The following is a 17,519-nucleotide window of genomic DNA, read 5'->3' on the forward strand; positions in this document are numbered from 1 at the left end:
TCCATCATATTTTGGGTAAGGAAGGAAATATTTTCAGCTTAGAGTTAAATTGACTATTGGTTCATTGTTTTCCCCCAACTTCCTCTGGTTGTACCAGTAGCCCTAAGACAGTCAGATGAGGACTCAAATTCCTGATCTTCTTTCAGTCTAGACTAGATAATTAGGAAGATATTTAGAAAGAAGAGGGTCCTGGCACTTTTTTCTAACACCACCAGAGGAGGGAATTGTGGAGACTAAGGAGAGAGGGAGCATGATGGTAGTCAGAAAAATTAACAATAATGGCAATTTTAGTTAAGATCTGTCCATTTTGTTACCAAAAAAAAGATAGCAAATGATTTGGTTTTGTTTTGTTTCTTAGGAGGATCTTGCTACCTGCATGAAAGTTACTGAAGTGGACAATTTATCTTTTGAATCCCAAAAGGATGACCTTGCTGCTGAAAACCAGCATTTAAGAGAATCTCTGGAGAAAGAAGAGAAAGTTTTGTCCTCGCTCCAGGAAGAGTTAAGGAAACTGAGAGAACAGATTAGAAACTTGGAAGAGAAAGATGTAGGGACAGAATTGGTTCTTACAGAAAATCAGAAACTAAAAGAACACTTGGAAGAAGAAAAGCAAAGGATCAATAACTTTCTGAGCCAGAAGAAGACCTACTTGTCAGAAGCACAAATGCTGAGAAGAGAGTTAGAAAGAGAGCGTCACATCACTGAAGCACTAAGGGAAGAACTGGAGCGACTGTCCTCTATCCAGTCAGAAAATCCAGACCTTGAAAGCACTCTGAGAGAAAATCAGGAGATAGAAAGTCTACAAGGAAGATTGACAGAGTTGGAAAAAAAGCTAAACTTTGAGCAACAGCGCTCAGATTTGTGGGAAAGACTTTATATTGAAGCCAAAGAGCAAAATGAAAAACCAGAAATGGTGAAGCCACAAGAAAAATCTGATAAAGAACAAAAAAGAGATGGCAAAGGAAGCAAGATGAAAAAGAAGCCCAAAGGCTCTTTTTTTGGTTCAGTTAAGGACACTTTTGATGCCATGAAGAACTCAACGAAGGAGTTTGTACGACACCATAAAGAGAAGATTAAGCAAGCTAAAGAAGCTGTAAAACAGAATCTGAAAAAATTCTCTGATTCTGTGAAATCCACATTTCGGCATTTTAAAGACTCCACAAATAATATGTTTGACAAAAACCGGAATAGGAAAGCAGGTGAGAAGAGACAGGAAGATATAAAAAAAGCAAAATCTGCTGGTCGGGAATACCAGGACTCCCATTCTGAGCCTCATCCGAAGAATGCACATCGAAGGGCACCAAGCATGCACACCCAACCTGAAAATTCAAGGACACGCCAAACCATTCATGAAACATACCAAAAAGAGAAACCTGCAGAGATATGCAACCATGATCAAGGGTGTACCAAAAGTCAACGCAATCACCCAAAGGGCTGCTCTGGAGTATTCGAATGTGCTCACCAAGAATCTTTTAGCCTTTTTAATAAGGTCCTGGACCCTGTCAAGGTGGATGAATTTAACCAGCTGTTGCAAAGGTATTTACAGCAAGAAGTGGACAATTTCCATCACTGGGGAGAACTCGAGAAGTTCATCAATAGATTTTTCCATAATGGCGTCTTCATACATGACCAAATGTTATTTACTGACTTTGTAAATAATGTGGAAGATTACCTGGAAGACATGGAAGAATACCGAACACACAGTGATGGCGTATTTGAAGATCTTGATGAATTCATATATAGACATTTCTTTGGCAACACTTACTCCACCCCATATGGATCCAGGTACGTTTTGTGCCATTTTTCTATGTATTTCCCAGGCCAATAAAATCATGCCTGAGAGAAAGTGAAATCTTCAGTTTGGAGAAGGGTTCTGAGATGCAATAGATCCATTGTATCAACATCCATTTTTTTTAGGCTTGTTTCATAATATATGAAAAACCACCTATAATGGGGTGGCCACCTCTGGCCCTTGACAGCCACAAACAGGCCAAGTTTTCAGGATATCCACAATGAATATTCATGAGATTGATTTGATACAGTGGAGGCAGTGCATGCAAATCTATCTCATGCATATTCATTGTGGATATCCTGAAAACCCAGTCTGTTTGAGGCTCATGAGGACTGGAGTTGACTACCCCGACCTAAAACATAAAGTCGTAGATATTCAGAATTTATCTGGGTAGGAAAGTTAGCCAAATAAACATATCCAACTAATGTAGCCAGGATATTCAATGGTGCAAAGTTATCAGTAACGTATGAAAAGTAAAGAATGCTCTAAAACACAAGCTCATGGTATGAGTCTCCAAAGCGAAAAGGTGGTGGATGACTGGAGAATAGCAAAACAGTGACCAGATTTAAGAAAGCCCTGGGATAAGCTCAGAGGATTCCTGGTTGTGAAAGAATGAGGGGAAAGCCAAGAATCAACTTGTCTTATGGCACTACACCAGAAGGAGATTGGGCAGGCAAGCTGGGCTTTACGGGCTTATCTGCGATGATATTCTCTGTCAATGATTTAGAACATGTTTTGCCCAATAAAACCAAAATATTCTGGCGCACATAAGGGGAGAGAACATAAAGTATTTACTTGCACAAGAAGGAAAGCTGTTTTTGCCTGTAGAACTAAAATTTGGACAGAGGGATTAGTAGAATAGGGATAATTCAGCTCCTAAAGATTTTTAGCATTGGCACATCTGGACTCCAAGACTATAAGCAGTGAACTTCAAAACTGGATTGATGGATTGGTTGGGGTGGGGGTTGTGATGAGAGAGCATAAATACAGAGAAATGTTGGTATGCATGTTAGAGGTCTAAGCTCTTGTTACCTTTTTAATGGGATTCTAGCATATTATCTGTAAGCACAAACACCTTATTTCCTAGCGTGTAGCAGATGGACTCAAAACAAGTGGGTATAGTGTGCTCGTGCTAGCAGTTGGAGATGGATTTGACGTCAGCATGGGTACATATACCCCCACAGGAAGTGCAGCAATTCAGTAATTTCCGTCTCCAAAGCAGTTTGGAGCTACCTCACGCTCGCTGAGCGTGTTTCCAAATTCTAAACGACTAAATTCCTAGAAGAAACCTACTGAAGACGAGCCCCACACTCCTGCGGTGATACCATTCAGTCCCTCCCCCAGTTGAGTTTCCCGAGCTGACTTCCGTGGTCCCTCGGAGGTAGGAGCCTCGGTCCGGTGGCCGACTCGTTGCAGGGACCTAGCCCCCGAGTGAGAAGGGCTCGGGCGTGGCGTAGAGGCAGACTCGGTCCCGGCGAGGACTTGGCCCCCGAGCGAGACGAGTTCCGGCGCGGCCTAGAGGCAGCGGGTGCACTTCCTCGAGCGCGGCAGTGAAGGTACTCACCCTCTCCCCCCGCAGCCGGAGACCGCCCGGGTCGCAGCCGGGAAGCGCCGAAGACAAGGTAAGGCGTATATCTGTACTGTGGTCTCCGAGGAAGTGAGGATTCGCGGGGCCTGCCTACGTGGCAGCCCGCCGAGGAGGTCGCCATTTTACCTGCCTACTCGCCTTCGCCACCTAAACGCACGTTGCTGTACGCACGCTGAGATAGGCGCACGTTGCTAAGCGCGGATAGGCGCAAGCTGGCTAGGCGCACGTTCATAAGGCGCACGATTATAGGCGCACGTTCATAAGACGCCTGTTGGTAGGCGCACGTTCATAAGACGCCCTTTTATAGGCGCACGTTCATAAGACGCCTGTGGGTAGGCGCATGCAGCTAAGCGCATGTTGATAAGCGCACGCTCATAAGATAAGCGCATATTAGTAGGTGACACATATTGCAAAGCGCATACTCCGGTTGGGAGGAAATAACAGACGATATGGAGCATAAGAGAGCCCATACGTCCGCAGTCCTGGCACCTCCAGAATCAGGCATAAGAGCTCTAAGCTTCTGCTCAGCATGCAACCTCAGAGCCACACAGAGCGAGGAAGCAGACTCACTATGTGCCCAATGTGAGGAGGCCATGGGAGTTCCAGGCCAGGACCGGTCCCAGCCCAGCGGTTCCTCAGGGAACACTCCGGACTTAGCAGGCTGTGGTGAGCAACCAGGGAACCCGAGAGACCTGGTGCCCCTAAGGACAGATCCGGCTTCACTCTCCTGGGTGGAATTATTCAAGGGGATCCACGCCTTTGTCCAGATGCAGTCTGCTCCTTGAATGGGCCTTTCTGTTCTGGATGATCCGGCCCCACTTATGGGGATTCGGATTGCTCCGAGGAAGATGAGGAGCCCCCCGAGGAGGGAGAACTTCCCTCGGAGATAGAACCCTATCGGACCATAAGACACTTCTTTTGGAATCTTCCAGGCCTGGTCTCACAATGCCTATCAGAACTGGCTATTCCGGGCCAGGACACCCCAGGGGACCCTAAAATGAACCCCCTGTTACAGGGCCTGCGCCAAACGGCTCACTATTTTCCCCTCCTACAAGCAGCACAGCAGCTAATCGATCTGGAATGGAATGCGCCGGAGGCCTCATTCAAAGGGGGTCGGGCATGTACCCTCTGGACCCGGCATCCAAGGAGCTGCTGGCGTGCCCCAAGGTAGACGCCATAGTTAACGCAATTGTGAAGCACACCACCATTCCGGTTGAGGGGGGAGCGGCCCTCAAGGATGCACATGACCGGCGCATGGACACCATTCTGAAACAAGCCTTTGAGGTAGCAGCGATGTCCCTACGAATCGTGACCTGCTGCACCGTGGTGACGCGTTCCTGTTTATCGCAAGCTAGAAACAACACCCCGGGAGAAGACATGGAATCAGCTCTCGCATTCCTCACTGACGCAGCCTCTGATCTCGTCCGTACGGCAGCCAAGGGAGTGTCTTCCTCAGTGGCAGCCAGGTGACAGCTCTGGCTATGTAATTGGGCGGCCGACTCTTCCTCCAAGACACGCCTCACAAGAATGCCCTTTAAGGGATCCCTACTGTTCGGCAGCGATCTCGAGAAATTGGCTAATAAATGGGGTGCCTCTCCATTACCCCGTCTACCAGAAGACAGGTCGAGGAGGAGCCAGCGTTCTTTTTCTAGGCCATCCAGAGGTAGAAACTCTCAGTGCTTCAACCCTTACAGGGCTCGCTACCAAGCAACTCGTTCTCAGGCCAGGAACCAGCCCTTTCGGGCTAAGCACAACAAGAGGAGAACCGGCTCGGGTTCTGGTCCCGGCCGCAATCCACAATGACAATCAGCCGACCCATCCAGGGGTAGCAGCCATAGGGGGCAGGCTAACCCTCTTCTACCGCAGGTGGGTCGAGATTACCTCGGACCAGTGGGTCCTCGCCATCATCCGAGAAGGGTATTACCTGGATTTTCTTCGGCTCCTGCCGGCCAAGTTTGTGGAATCTCCTTGTTCACCTCTCAAGAAGGCGGCACTAGAAGTTACCTTGCAGAGGCTCCTAGCCCTAAAAGCCATAATCCCAGTGCCTGCAGGGGAGATAAATTCTGGTCATTATTCCATTTATTTCATAGTACCCAAGAAGGAGGGCACTTTCAGGCCCATCCTGGACCTCAAGTCAGTCAACCGACACCTACCGGTCCCCAGCTTTCGCATGGAAACTCTGCGGTCTGTCAAGAATGCGGTACAGCCAGGGGAGTTTCTCACCTCCCTAGATCTGTCGGAAGCCTATTTGCATATCCCAATCCATCGGGATCACCAGCGCTATTTACGCTTCAAAGTCCTGAATCAGCACTTCCAGTTCCGAGCTTTACCCTTCGGGTTAGCCACCGTGCCGAGGATCTTTACCAAGGTCATAGTAGTAGTGGCGGCGGCGGCACTCAAGAAGGAAGGAATCCTCGTTCATCCCTACCTGGATGATTGGCTGATCAGGGCAAAGTCACCGGAGGAGAGCCACCAGGCAACCAACAGAGTTATTGCTCTTCTGGAAAGCCTAGGATGGGTAGTAAACTTGATCAAGAGTTCCCTACAGCTTTCTCAGTCGCTGGAATACCTAGGTGTCCGATTCGACACCCAGGAAGACAAGGTCAGCCTGACATCCAAGAGAAGATCAAAGCTCCGGAATCGTCTGCAGGCCCTGCTGAGCGCCACCCGGCCCACAGCTTGGGATTACCTACAGGTCCTCAGCCTTATGGCATCCACTCTGGAGGTGATACCATGGGCGCGGGCTCATATGAGACCATTACAACACGCCCTCCTATCTCGGTGGAGCCCACGGTCACAGAACTACACCACACACCTACCTCTACCAGCCAGAGTGCGGAATCAGATACGGTGGTGGTTGCAGCCCGGCCACATGAGCCGGGGGTCAAGAATGTCCTCCTCAACCTGGACCCTGCTCACTACAGATGCCAGCCTGATCGGATGGGGAGCACACTGCGAAGAACTCACCGCCCAAGGGCGGTGGAACAGAGAAGAGTCAAGGTGGAACATCAACAGACTAGAGGCACGGGCAGTCAGGCTAGCGTGCCTGCGATTTGCCCACAGACTTCGCAACAGAGCGGTCAGAGTGATGTCAGACAACGCCACCACGGTGGCATACATCAACCGACAGGGCGGAACCAGAAGCCAACAGGTATCCCTAGAAATAGCCCCCCTGATGACTTGGGCGGAAGCGAATCTCCAGGACATCTCCGCCGTCCACATCGCCGGGAAGGACAACACCACGGCAGACTTCCTCAGCAGAGAAAGCCTAAATCCAGGGGAATGGCAGCTGTTGCCCACAGCTTTCCAGATGATTGTGGATCAGTGGGGGACGCCGGGCATGGACCTATTAGCAGACAGGTCCAACGCTCAAGTACCCAGATATTTCAGCCGCAGGCGGGATCCGCTATCCCAGGGGATCGATGCCCTGGTACAGCCATGGCCTCAAGGGATCCTGCTATATGCCTTTCCTCCATGGCCCCTGCTGGGCGCCATTATACACAAGATTCGGCGGCACAGAGGCCTAGTTCTTCTAGTGGCCCCGGACTGGCCAAGAAGACCCTGGTACGCAGACATGAGAAGACTACTGGCAGGGAATCCATTATCCCTGCCTCCACACCAGGGACCTGCTGTGGCAAGGTCCCATCCTCCACGAGGATCCAGCTCAATTCTCTCTTACAGTCTGGCCATTGAGAGGGCTAGACTGAAGAAAAGGGGATACTCGGAGCCGGTTATAGATACACTTCTCCGAGCACGCAAGTTCTCCACATCGCTCACATATATAAGGGTCTGGAGAGTTTTTGAAGCCTGGTGTGCCACTCACAGCACCAATCCACATGCCACTAAAATCCCTATCATTTTGGATTTCCTGCAAGATGGACTTCAGAAGGGTCTGTCCCTCAGCTCCATCAAGGTTCAGGTGGCAGCGCTGTCTTGTTACGGTCCCAGGAGTGACGGCAACACCATTGCCAAACACCCAGACGTCTCACGTTTCCTGAAAGGAGTCAAACACATTCGTCCGCCACTGAAGTGGCCAGTGCCCCTGTGGAACCTCAACCTAGTGTTGGAATTTCTAGCGGGATCCGCCTTCAGACCCCTTCGAGGCCTGTCTCTCCGTTTGTTAACCTTGAAGATGGTGTTCTTGCTGGCTGTGTGTTCAGCACACCGCATCTCAGAGCTACAAGCACTGTCCTACCGTGATCCGTTTCTCAGAATCACTCCAGAGGCTATCCATCTTCGCACGGTTCCTTCCTTCTTACCCAAAGTAGTCTCACACTTTCACCTCAACCAAACCATATCCTTGCCAACCACGGAAGGTTTGAAGGAGTCGGAAGAAGGTCGAATACTGCGCCATCTCGACAGCGGCAGGCTGTTGTCCAGATACCTGGAAATGTCAGAAGCAGTACGAAAGATGGACCACCTGTTCGTCCTACACAGCGGGAAGAAGCAAGGGGAAGCGGCCTCTCGGCCAACCATCGCCCGCTGGATCAAAGAAGTTATCAAGGCGGCCTATGTAGAGGCAGGAAAACCACCACCTCTACAGGTCAAGGCTCATTCTACCAGAGCGCAATCGGCCTCTTGGGCAGAAACTAGGATGCTGTTGCCGGCAGAGATATGTAAAGCGGCGACGTGGTCCTCCCTCCATACCTTCTCCAGATTCTACCGTCTGGACGTCCAGGCCAGGGAGGACACAGCATTTGCGAGGGCAATCCTAAACGGACCTCGGGCAGCCTCCCGCCCAGTCCGGAAGTAGCTTTTGTACATCCCACTTGTTTTGAGTCCATCTGCTACATGCTAGGAAATGTAGAGATTACTTACCTGATAATCTTCTTTTCCTTAGTGTATGCAGATGGACTCAGCATCCCGCCCGGCTGCCGGCATACATGGGGATTCACCGACTCACGGTAAGCCATGTTTTTCTTATATAGGGCATGCACCCTGCCGGGTGTCGACGCCTTCCGGCTGAGAACACTGGCGGTCTCCAGCTACTATCAAGCGGTCAGGGTAATCCTGTTCATTTAATCGATCGGTCAGTACACATATATCCATAAAGCTTTTGCAAGGAAGATTACTGAATTGCTGCACTTCCTGTGGGGGTATATGTACCCGTGCTGACGTCAGATCCGTCTCCAACTGCTAGCATGAGCACACTATACCCATTTGTTTTGAGTCCATCTGCATACACTAAGGAAAAGGAGATTATCAGGTAAGTAATCTCTACATTTAACAGATAATGAAATAAATAGTACATGCTTATTTGCTAGCAATTGATCCTTTCTAAATTGGGACTGCTTATTATTTATTTATTTATTTTTAATTTTTTATATACCGAGGTTCTTATAGAGACTACAAATCACTCCGGTTTACATATAACGATAAACTGCCCAACAGAGATAAGGGGCTTTACATAGAACAGTGGCACATATGGAACAAAATAACTGGATGACAATTTAACATAATGATAATAAATAATATAGTATAGTTTAACATTGTAATTAATAAAATTATGTAATATAATCTGTATAATTTAACTATTTAACTTGGATATAGTGACATATTAACCATGCCAGATATAAATAATAAGATAAAATGAATTTTTGAACTTAGAAATTGTAGTCCAGTTGCAGAGGAAAATATAAATAATAAGATTAATTTTTAGAACTCAAAGATTGTTGTCCAGTTGCAGAGACCTGAAGGTAGGACTTGGTATGGTGACCATAATTAGGGGATACTTCTTATTTGGGAAGACTTTCCGTCTTGGTAGGATTGTGAGTCTGGGAAGGCTTGTTGGAAAAGAAGAGTCTTTAGTCTTTTTTTGAACTCTTGATGATTGGCCAGTCTTATGTCAGTCTTGAGACCTGCATACTCGTAAACATGGTTAATATGAAGCCAAAAAAAAAAATCTGAGTTTTTTTCTAAGTTAGCATTGATTGTCAGCTCTAGGCACCTAAATACTGAAACACCCCCCCCCCCCCCGCTTCCCCTGTTGCCACGTACTTGTTAGAATTCTAAATTTAAGAGCCTAGTGAAACTAGGAGCCTGAATTTAGATACTTAGCCCTAATACATTTTCAAAAGGGCCAATTTAAGAGCCTAACTCTGAAATTAGGAGCCCAAACCCTTTGAAAATAGGCCTCAATTTTATTCTCCCCATAGATGCTGAGTGAGCAGCTGGTGTTTCTTTGTGGTCCAAATTGTATACTAAAAAGGTTACACATAAGAACCTAAGAGCTGCATACTGGATCAGACCAGGGTCCAACATGCCCAGCATTTTGGCTCTGACAGTCGCCAGTTGAGGTTGCAAGAGCCTGGCAGATCCCTTAAAGTAGATCTATGTCCTGTTCACTCCCAGAGAGAGCAGTAGCTTTCTTTAGTCTGCCTGGCTAATAATGTGTTGTGGACTTTTCCACCAGGAACTTAGAAACTTGTCCAAACCTCTTAAAACCTTGCTATGCAGGTCACCTTGACACAGATTCCACAGCTTGATTGGGTGCTGAGTAAAAAAGTACTTTCTCTGATTTGTTTTAAGTCTGCTAGTGGTTAGTTTCATTTCATGTCCCCCGGTTTTAGCATTTGAAATGGTAAATAATTGTCCTTTATTTACCCATGGAACATGATTTTATAAGCTTCTATCAAGCCATCCCTTTTACAAGCACAAGGGCCCTAACCTGCTTAGCTTTTCTTCGTAAGGAAACCTTTCCATCCTCTTCATCATTTCTGTCACCCTCCTGGGCACCTTCTCTAATTTTACTGTGTCTTCTTTTGAAATGGGGTGACCTGATCTGCACACAGTACTGAAGGTGGCGAGCTTGCACCATGGATCAGTACCAAGGCAGTATATTTTCTGTTTTATTCTCCATTCCTTTTTGGATCATTCCTAACATTCTGCTTGCTTTTTTTTTTTTTGTAAATATCTGTTTATTATGCCAAAAACTAAATATATATCCACACAACAGTAATAAATGTCACATATTTATGACCATACACTGAAACTTTAAGTACCCTACCCCCACCCCACCCCTCCCCCCCGTACGTTTACTATCATCCACGTCCTTGTCCCAAAGAGGTATCAGTTTTATCAATCCAAGTTTGAAAGTACCGCCAAATGGCAGTAAAACGTGGAAGGGAATCCCTTCGTAGAGCCGTTAAACGTTCCATATAGTGTATCCATTTTAATAGAAGAAGGACGGATGTTAAAGAGGGCGTCTTCTCCTCCTTCCAATGTTTCGCGATCTCCCCTCTCACCGCCATCGCGACAGCTCTGATGAAAGGCCTGTGGATCGCAGAAATTCCATCCATGGTTTCATGTAATAGTGCACCCTTTGCGGTCCAGGTAATGTCCGTATGTAACACATCACTTAACCATTTACCCACAGCCTCCCACAACTGCTGGATCTGTGGACAAGTCCACCACATATGGTAGAAGTCGCCTACCATTCCACATTTTCTCCAACATAGGTTACTAGATGTAAGACCCATCTTTTGCAATTTAAATGGAGTTAAGTACCATCGGTACAACATCTTATAACTCTGCTCCACTAACTGTGCAGAAAGAGAACTCTGGCGCACCTCCTGATAACATGCGTCCCATTCCCCCTCCTCTAGTTGGCCCCCCCAATCAGCTTCCCATGCTCGCAGATGACACGCCTTATGAGTGAGTGGCCCATTCAGCAGGGTGTAAAGTTTAGATATAGCCCCTCTCACTAAGTGCGCCTTATCACAGTAGCTTTCCAGTAATGTTTTCCCTTTAGCGAGGTCCACACATACTTCTTTAGATACTAAAAAGTGATGGAGCTGCAGATATGCATCATAATCTTTTGCAGAGAGATTAAAAGTTGCTTTCAATTCCTCAAAAGGAAGCACCCGCTGGTCCATCCAGACCTGTCCCAGAGTATGTAGGCCCTTCTCCTCCCACTGCTTAAAACAATTGCCCATCATCCCTGCAGGAAACCTTATACATCCTCTAATCGGAGTAGAATACCAGTATTGTCGAACCCCAGTTAAGGGCGTTCTCCATGTGTGCCACAGATGTAAAGTAGCCGCAGTACATGGAGACGCGAGAACATCTTTAAGTCGTCCCTGCCCCGCAGTCCAAAAAAGCCGCCTAGCCGAGACTCCCCCATTCATGTCCCGTTCAATCCGGACCCACTGTTTAGGGTGTACTTGGTCATGATAATCTATCAAAGCCTTGAGTTGAGACGCTATATAGTATTTAAGCAAGTTGGGAACCCCCAGGCCCCCATCCACTTTCCCTTGATACAGTACCGCTCTGGACACCCTGGGAGGTCGTCTCCTCCAGATAAAGGAGAAAACCTTGGCTTGAAGCCGTTGAATATGTTGCCTCAATACCAAACAGGGAAGAGTCTGAAAGAAATATGCCAACCTCGGCAAATATGTCATTTTTATAGCCGCAATCCTCCCCAGCCACGATAATGCTAATCGATCCCATTTCTGGAGTTCCTTCTCCAATTGTGTAAAAAGGGGCAAGTAATTCCGACTAAACAGTTCCCCACATGCAGATCCAATGTGGACCCCCAAATATTTTACCGACTGCTTAGCCCACTGAAAAGGAAAGGACTGTCTGAGTGCAGCCACCTGCGATGGGGATAGAGACACAGGCAGCAATTCAGATTTTTCCTTGTTAACCTTGAGGCCAGACACCCGTCCAAAAGCCTCCAGTTCCGCCAGTAAGGCGGGCAATGACTCTGCAGGTCGTGACAGCGTGAAAAGCACATCGTCAGCATATAACGAGATCTTATATTCCCTGTCCCGTATCTGAATACCTCGCACTTCATTGTTTAATCGTATTTTTATTGCTAGGGGCTCCAAATATAAGGCAAACAACAGGGGCGACAATGGACAGCCTTGCCTCGTTCCCCGCTGAACCCAAAAATTATCTGAATACCCGCCGTTCACTTTTATGCATGCAGCTGGATCGTGATATAACTCCCGCACCCACTGGAGAAAACCACCCCCCAGTCCAACCGCTTCCATAACCCGAAATAAAAAGGGCCAATGCACTCTATCGAAAGCTTTTTCAGCATCCACTCCAAAAAGCAGAGAGTCCTCAGCGTGTGTCTTTGCATGATGGATGAGATTAATCACCTTCCGAATGTTGTCCCCAGCCATTCTACCAGGCATGAAACCAGATTGATCTTCGTGCACCAGGGAGGTGACAACCACATTCAGTCTGGTGGCCAGAATTTTTGCTAAAATTTTCAGGTCACTATTTATAAGCGAGATCGGGCGATATGCACTACATTCGGAAGGATCTTTACCAGGTTTCGGTAATATTGTAATGCCCGCAACATTAGCACCTGTCGTAAGTCTGCCACCAGACCCCAGTAAATTAAACATGTTAGCCAACGGGACTACCAGTAGATCTTTAAACTTTTTATAAAAAAGTGGCGTAAAGCCGTCAATTCCTGGAGCCTTCCCTGGTTTTAACTGTGATTGCCGCAAGCACCTCCGCAGAGGTAATAGGTTGGCCCATTCCCTCTGTCAAAGAGGGGTCCAGACAAGGTAAAGGAACATCCCTCAGATACTGAGTAATATCCTCATCCGAAATCCCTTCATCCTGGGCGTATAGTGCAGCAAAAAATTGATTAAACTGACACCGAATTCCCTCGCCATCAACGATTAAGGCCCCATCAGGCGCCCTTATTTTAGTTATCTGCGCTTGAGCTACCCTGGCTTTCAACTTATGTGCCAAAAGTCGCCCAGCCTTGTTCCCATGTTCATAATAAGTTTGTTTGGCCAAATCTAACTTATAGGCTAAGGCCCCAGATTCCAACATACGTAATTGATAGCGAATATCACCCAATTCTTTCAAGAGCGCCCTTGTAGGATGCCGTTTGAGCCACCTCCACCTGCTCTAAACGGTCCAGCAAGAGTTGCTGTCGTTTACCCTGCTCTTTCTTTCTATAAGCCGCCAAGGCAATTATCTTGCCCCGAATAACTGCTTTTAAACAATCCCAGAGAATGATTGATGTGGTATCCCCCGTATCATTGGCCGCTAAGTACTCTTCAATAGCAGCTCTAATCTGTAATTCGCCCTCTTTCTCTTTAAGGATGGTATCATTAAGTTTCCAGTACCGCCGTCCACAGGCCAGTCGCATACTATGAAATTCCCATCACGCCGGTGCATGATCAGACCACACTATATTGCCTATACCAGCATCTAGAGTACTATGCGCCAAGCTTTTATCAATGAATAGAAAATCAATGCGGGTATATGTATCATGCGCTGAGGAATAAAAGGAGTAGTCCCTATCCCCTGGGTGCCGATCCCGCCATATATCCACCACCTGCCATTTACTTAGAAAACACTGCAAGGCTCTCCTGTCTACCTTGGAATGGTGTCCTCCCCCCTTGGAGCAGTCTAAGTGCGGATTGCGAACCAGATTAAAATCGCCCCCGACTATCAGGTTCCCACTCTTACATGTTAATAAAATCTCATCCACTCTTCGAAATACCTCCCGCTGATACGCACTAGGATTATATATATTAACCAAAGTATGTAGAACCTTATTAATGTAAACAGTGGCAATCAGGAACCTCCCCCCTTCATCCCTGTGAACCGTGTCAATACTGACCATCAGGTCCCTAGACAGCAAAATCCCTACACCCACATATTTATGTTGTGGCGTGCTGGCAGCAAACAGAGCATGTGGAAAGGAAGCCGAGATCATCAGCTTTTCATATTTTTTTCTAAGATGGGTTTCCTGTATAAAAATTATGGAAGCCTTCAAGGACAACGCTTCCTTAAACAGGAGCCGCCTTTTAAGTGGGGTGTTCAGTCCCTTAACGTTGAGGGACACTACTTTAATGGACATCATCAAAAATGAACCGCACCCACGCTACTAGGCTGGGAAAAAGCCAACACGCCGGCCGTGCCCACATCCCACGCTCATATACCTGCCTAACCTCTGTCTCCCAATGTAAATCAAATAAACGTACCCCCCAGTGTTGTACTTCCCATACTTCTCCCCCCACCCTCGCCCCCTCGCCCCCCCCTCCTCCCTTTAACTCTTACCACTGAAACTTCAGCAGTGGTGTGTGAAAAAGCGGTCATCCCCCCTCAACCCCCCACCCCCTCCCCCCTCTCAGTACAGCTCAGTAGTAATACAGAACATCTCAACGTTAAAACACTCTAAACAACAATATTCAACACCAAACCCGTTATGTAAGCAAGTCACCAAATAGCAAATAGAACACATAATTCGATGATCACGCCGGCAGCCTTAGAAGAGACTCGCCGCAGAGAAAAACAAACAAGGCCATCATTACTAGGCCACGATCTTCACTCCACTCCGTCTCTCATGAAGCCGGGGTCTATCGGGCTGCGGCGGAGCCTTGCACCCGATTTCCCAATTCTCTGCCATCGCGGTTTTTCCAACCCCCTCTCCGGCTGAGCTGCGGTGATGTCTTCTGGCAATATTAGTCCCGCATCCGCCAGGATGGCCTTCGCTTCTTCTCAATTTATAATCCGACGGGTTACCCCATCTTTCGTGAATGCCAAACCACTGGGGTAAAGCCACCTGTACTTAATGGACTCCTTGTGGAGGAGGGACGTAATCGCTGACATATCTCGCCGTTTCTGGAGCGTAGCAGCTGCCAAGTCATTAAAGATGGCCACCTTGTGCCCGTCCCACATGACAGTGCCCATTTGGCGCGCTTTTTGCATAATCCTGTCCTTTTTGATTGTAGTGGTGTATACAGGCGATAATATCCCTCGGGGAATTATTTCGCGCAGCACCTAGGGCTCTATGTGCCCTATCCATCTCTATAGTAATGTCCCGGTCATTAGAATCGGCAGCCGCGCCATACAGGATTTCTCGGCATATGTTTTGGACTACCTGAGCGGCATCGGAGTAGGCCTCGGATTGCGGGATACCCCTTATGCGAATATTTGAGCGCCGTGCTCTGTTTTCCATATCCTCTATTTTAAGCATGATGGCTTCATATTTGCCGTGTAGTGATGATATTTCCGCTCCTAGCCGCAAGGTTTCAAGGGCCTGGCCTTCTACCACATGTTCCATATCTTCCACGCGGCGTCCAAGCTCACCCATCTCCGTCCGAAATTCTGCCAACGCGTCGTGCATATCCTGCTTAATCGATTTGATATCCCGCTGTATCTCCGCAAACCAGCCCCTGAAGTCCTCCTTCGTGGGGTCCACCGACGGCCGGGTCAGACCCTGGGCGGGCTGATCGTCGGGCTCAGCGATATGGGCTGCATTGTCGGCCGCCATGCTGCTATCCTCTGCCTCTGTGCCTTCTCGCAACGCGGCAAAACGAGAACCGCTGGCCTCGTACGAAAAGGATTTTAAATCGACGGCTTTTTTTCTCGAGGTCATATCCCACTGTTTATAGGTGGTTTGGTGAGGCAAATGCGCTAAGATTTTATAATATTGGAGGAGTGAGTGAGGAGCTAACGCCTCAAGCGTCCATGTAGGAAGGCTGACGTCACTTCCTCCTCCCTGCTTGCTTTTTTTGACTGCCACCGCCCACTGAGCTGAGGATTTCAATGTATTGTTCACAAGATCTCCAAGGCCCTTTGCCTGGGAGATCCAGATACAGAACCCAGCAGTAGTGTATACCTGTAGTTGGGATTAGTTTTCTCCAGCTGCATCACTTTGCAGTTTTCCACATTCAGTTTCATCTGCCCTTCAGATGCCCAGTCTCCTAGTCTTCCTGCAGTTCCTCATAATCTACTGCTGCTTTTAACAACTTTGAATAATGTTGTGTCATCTGCAAATTTGATCACCGTACTTGTTCTCTTTTCCAGATCATTTATGAATAATAAAAAAATAATTTCCACTGGACTCTGTACTGGGACCTTTAGCCATTTGGAAAACTGATCATTTAGTCCTATCCTCTGTTTCCTGTCATTTAACACATTCCCAGTCCACATTAGGACACTGCCTCCTATTCTATGACTTTGTAATATTCCAAGGAGTCTCTCAGAAGGGACTTTGTCAAATGTCTTCTGAAAATCCAAATACTTTACACTGATCAGATCACCTTTATCTATGTTTTTTACACCTTCAAAAAAAATTAAGATTGGCAAGGCAAGACTTCCCTTTACCAAAAGCATTTTGACTCTTGTCCCCGTTAAGCCATGTATTTCTGTATGGCCAGTGATTTTGTTTTTTAAGAATGGTTTCTACCATTTTGCCCAGCCCTGACAGTGGGTTCACTCTTCTGTAGTTTCCTAGATCACCCCTGGAACCCTTTTTAAAAACTGGCATCACATTGGACCCCTTTCAGTCGTTAAGTACAGTGGCTGTTCTGAATGAGAGCTTAGATATTACTAGTAACAGGTTGGCAATTTCATATTTTAGTTCTTTTAGAACTCTGAGGTGGATGCCACCCGGTTCTGGTCATTTGTTCCTCTTTATTTTGACAATCTGATGTATTACATCCTCCATTATCACAGATATTTGTTGTAGTTGCTCAGAATCTTCACCCTTAAATTATGTTTGAAGTGTGGGTATGTTCCTAACATCCTTCTCAGTAAAGATCAAGGCAAAGAATTCAATCACTATGCACTGTGTAAAATTTCAGAGGTTCATGGGGGTACTTGAACTTCTACACTGTATAGCGTAGGCCAGGGAATACCCCCTGAGTGAATTTCATATGCAGTTAATGTAACAGGAGTAACTGCAAGCAGGACAAGTTGCTGGACAAAATTTAGCCTCTGGCAAAGTTTGCTTTTGGCACCCGCCCCCTTCTCGTACAGGTTTGCATGCTCACAGCCACTCAAAAGGAATGAAGTGGCACCATCCTGCCCCCTCCTTCTCAGACATGGTGCCCAGGACAGACGTCATTTTTGCTCACACCTTGCAACAGCCCTGATAACTAGAGATGTGAATCGGAACTGAAATCCGAACCGATTCTGGTTCCGATTCACATCTATAGAGATGTGAATCGGAACTGAAATCCGAACCGATTCTGGTTCCGATTCACATCTCTACTGATAACTAATTCTCATTGTATACCTAATGCTTGACTTTCCATTATGGCATGAATTTTCAAAGGGGTTCCACACATTTATGCTGTCTTATAAATGTCAAGCATACACACTCACACATTTTTGGTTTCGTGTTCACATTTTACCGGGGGTGGGAAGGACTGGGCT

The 17,519-nt window shown here is 47.1% G+C and overlaps 1 protein-coding gene across 7 annotated transcripts in view; it reads left to right on the forward strand.

Annotated features, from left to right (window-relative positions):
* The window catches only part of CCPG1 (cell cycle progression 1), a 116,737-nt gene that overhangs the window by 72,615 nt on the left and 26,603 nt on the right, over window positions 1-17,519 (forward strand). For all 7 annotated transcript variants that reach the window (XM_029575033.1, XM_029575034.1, XM_029575030.1 and 4 more), the window contains one exon: window positions 359-1,785. In XM_029575033.1, the coding sequence (XP_029430893.1) occupies window positions 359-1,785 (1,427 nt within the window). The remainder of the gene's footprint in view (window positions 1-358; window positions 1,786-17,519) is intronic.

Source organism: Rhinatrema bivittatum, chromosome 13, assembly GCF_901001135.1.
Source record: "Rhinatrema bivittatum chromosome 13, aRhiBiv1.1, whole genome shotgun sequence".
Lineage (NCBI taxonomy): Eukaryota > Metazoa > Chordata > Amphibia > Gymnophiona > Rhinatrematidae > Rhinatrema > Rhinatrema bivittatum.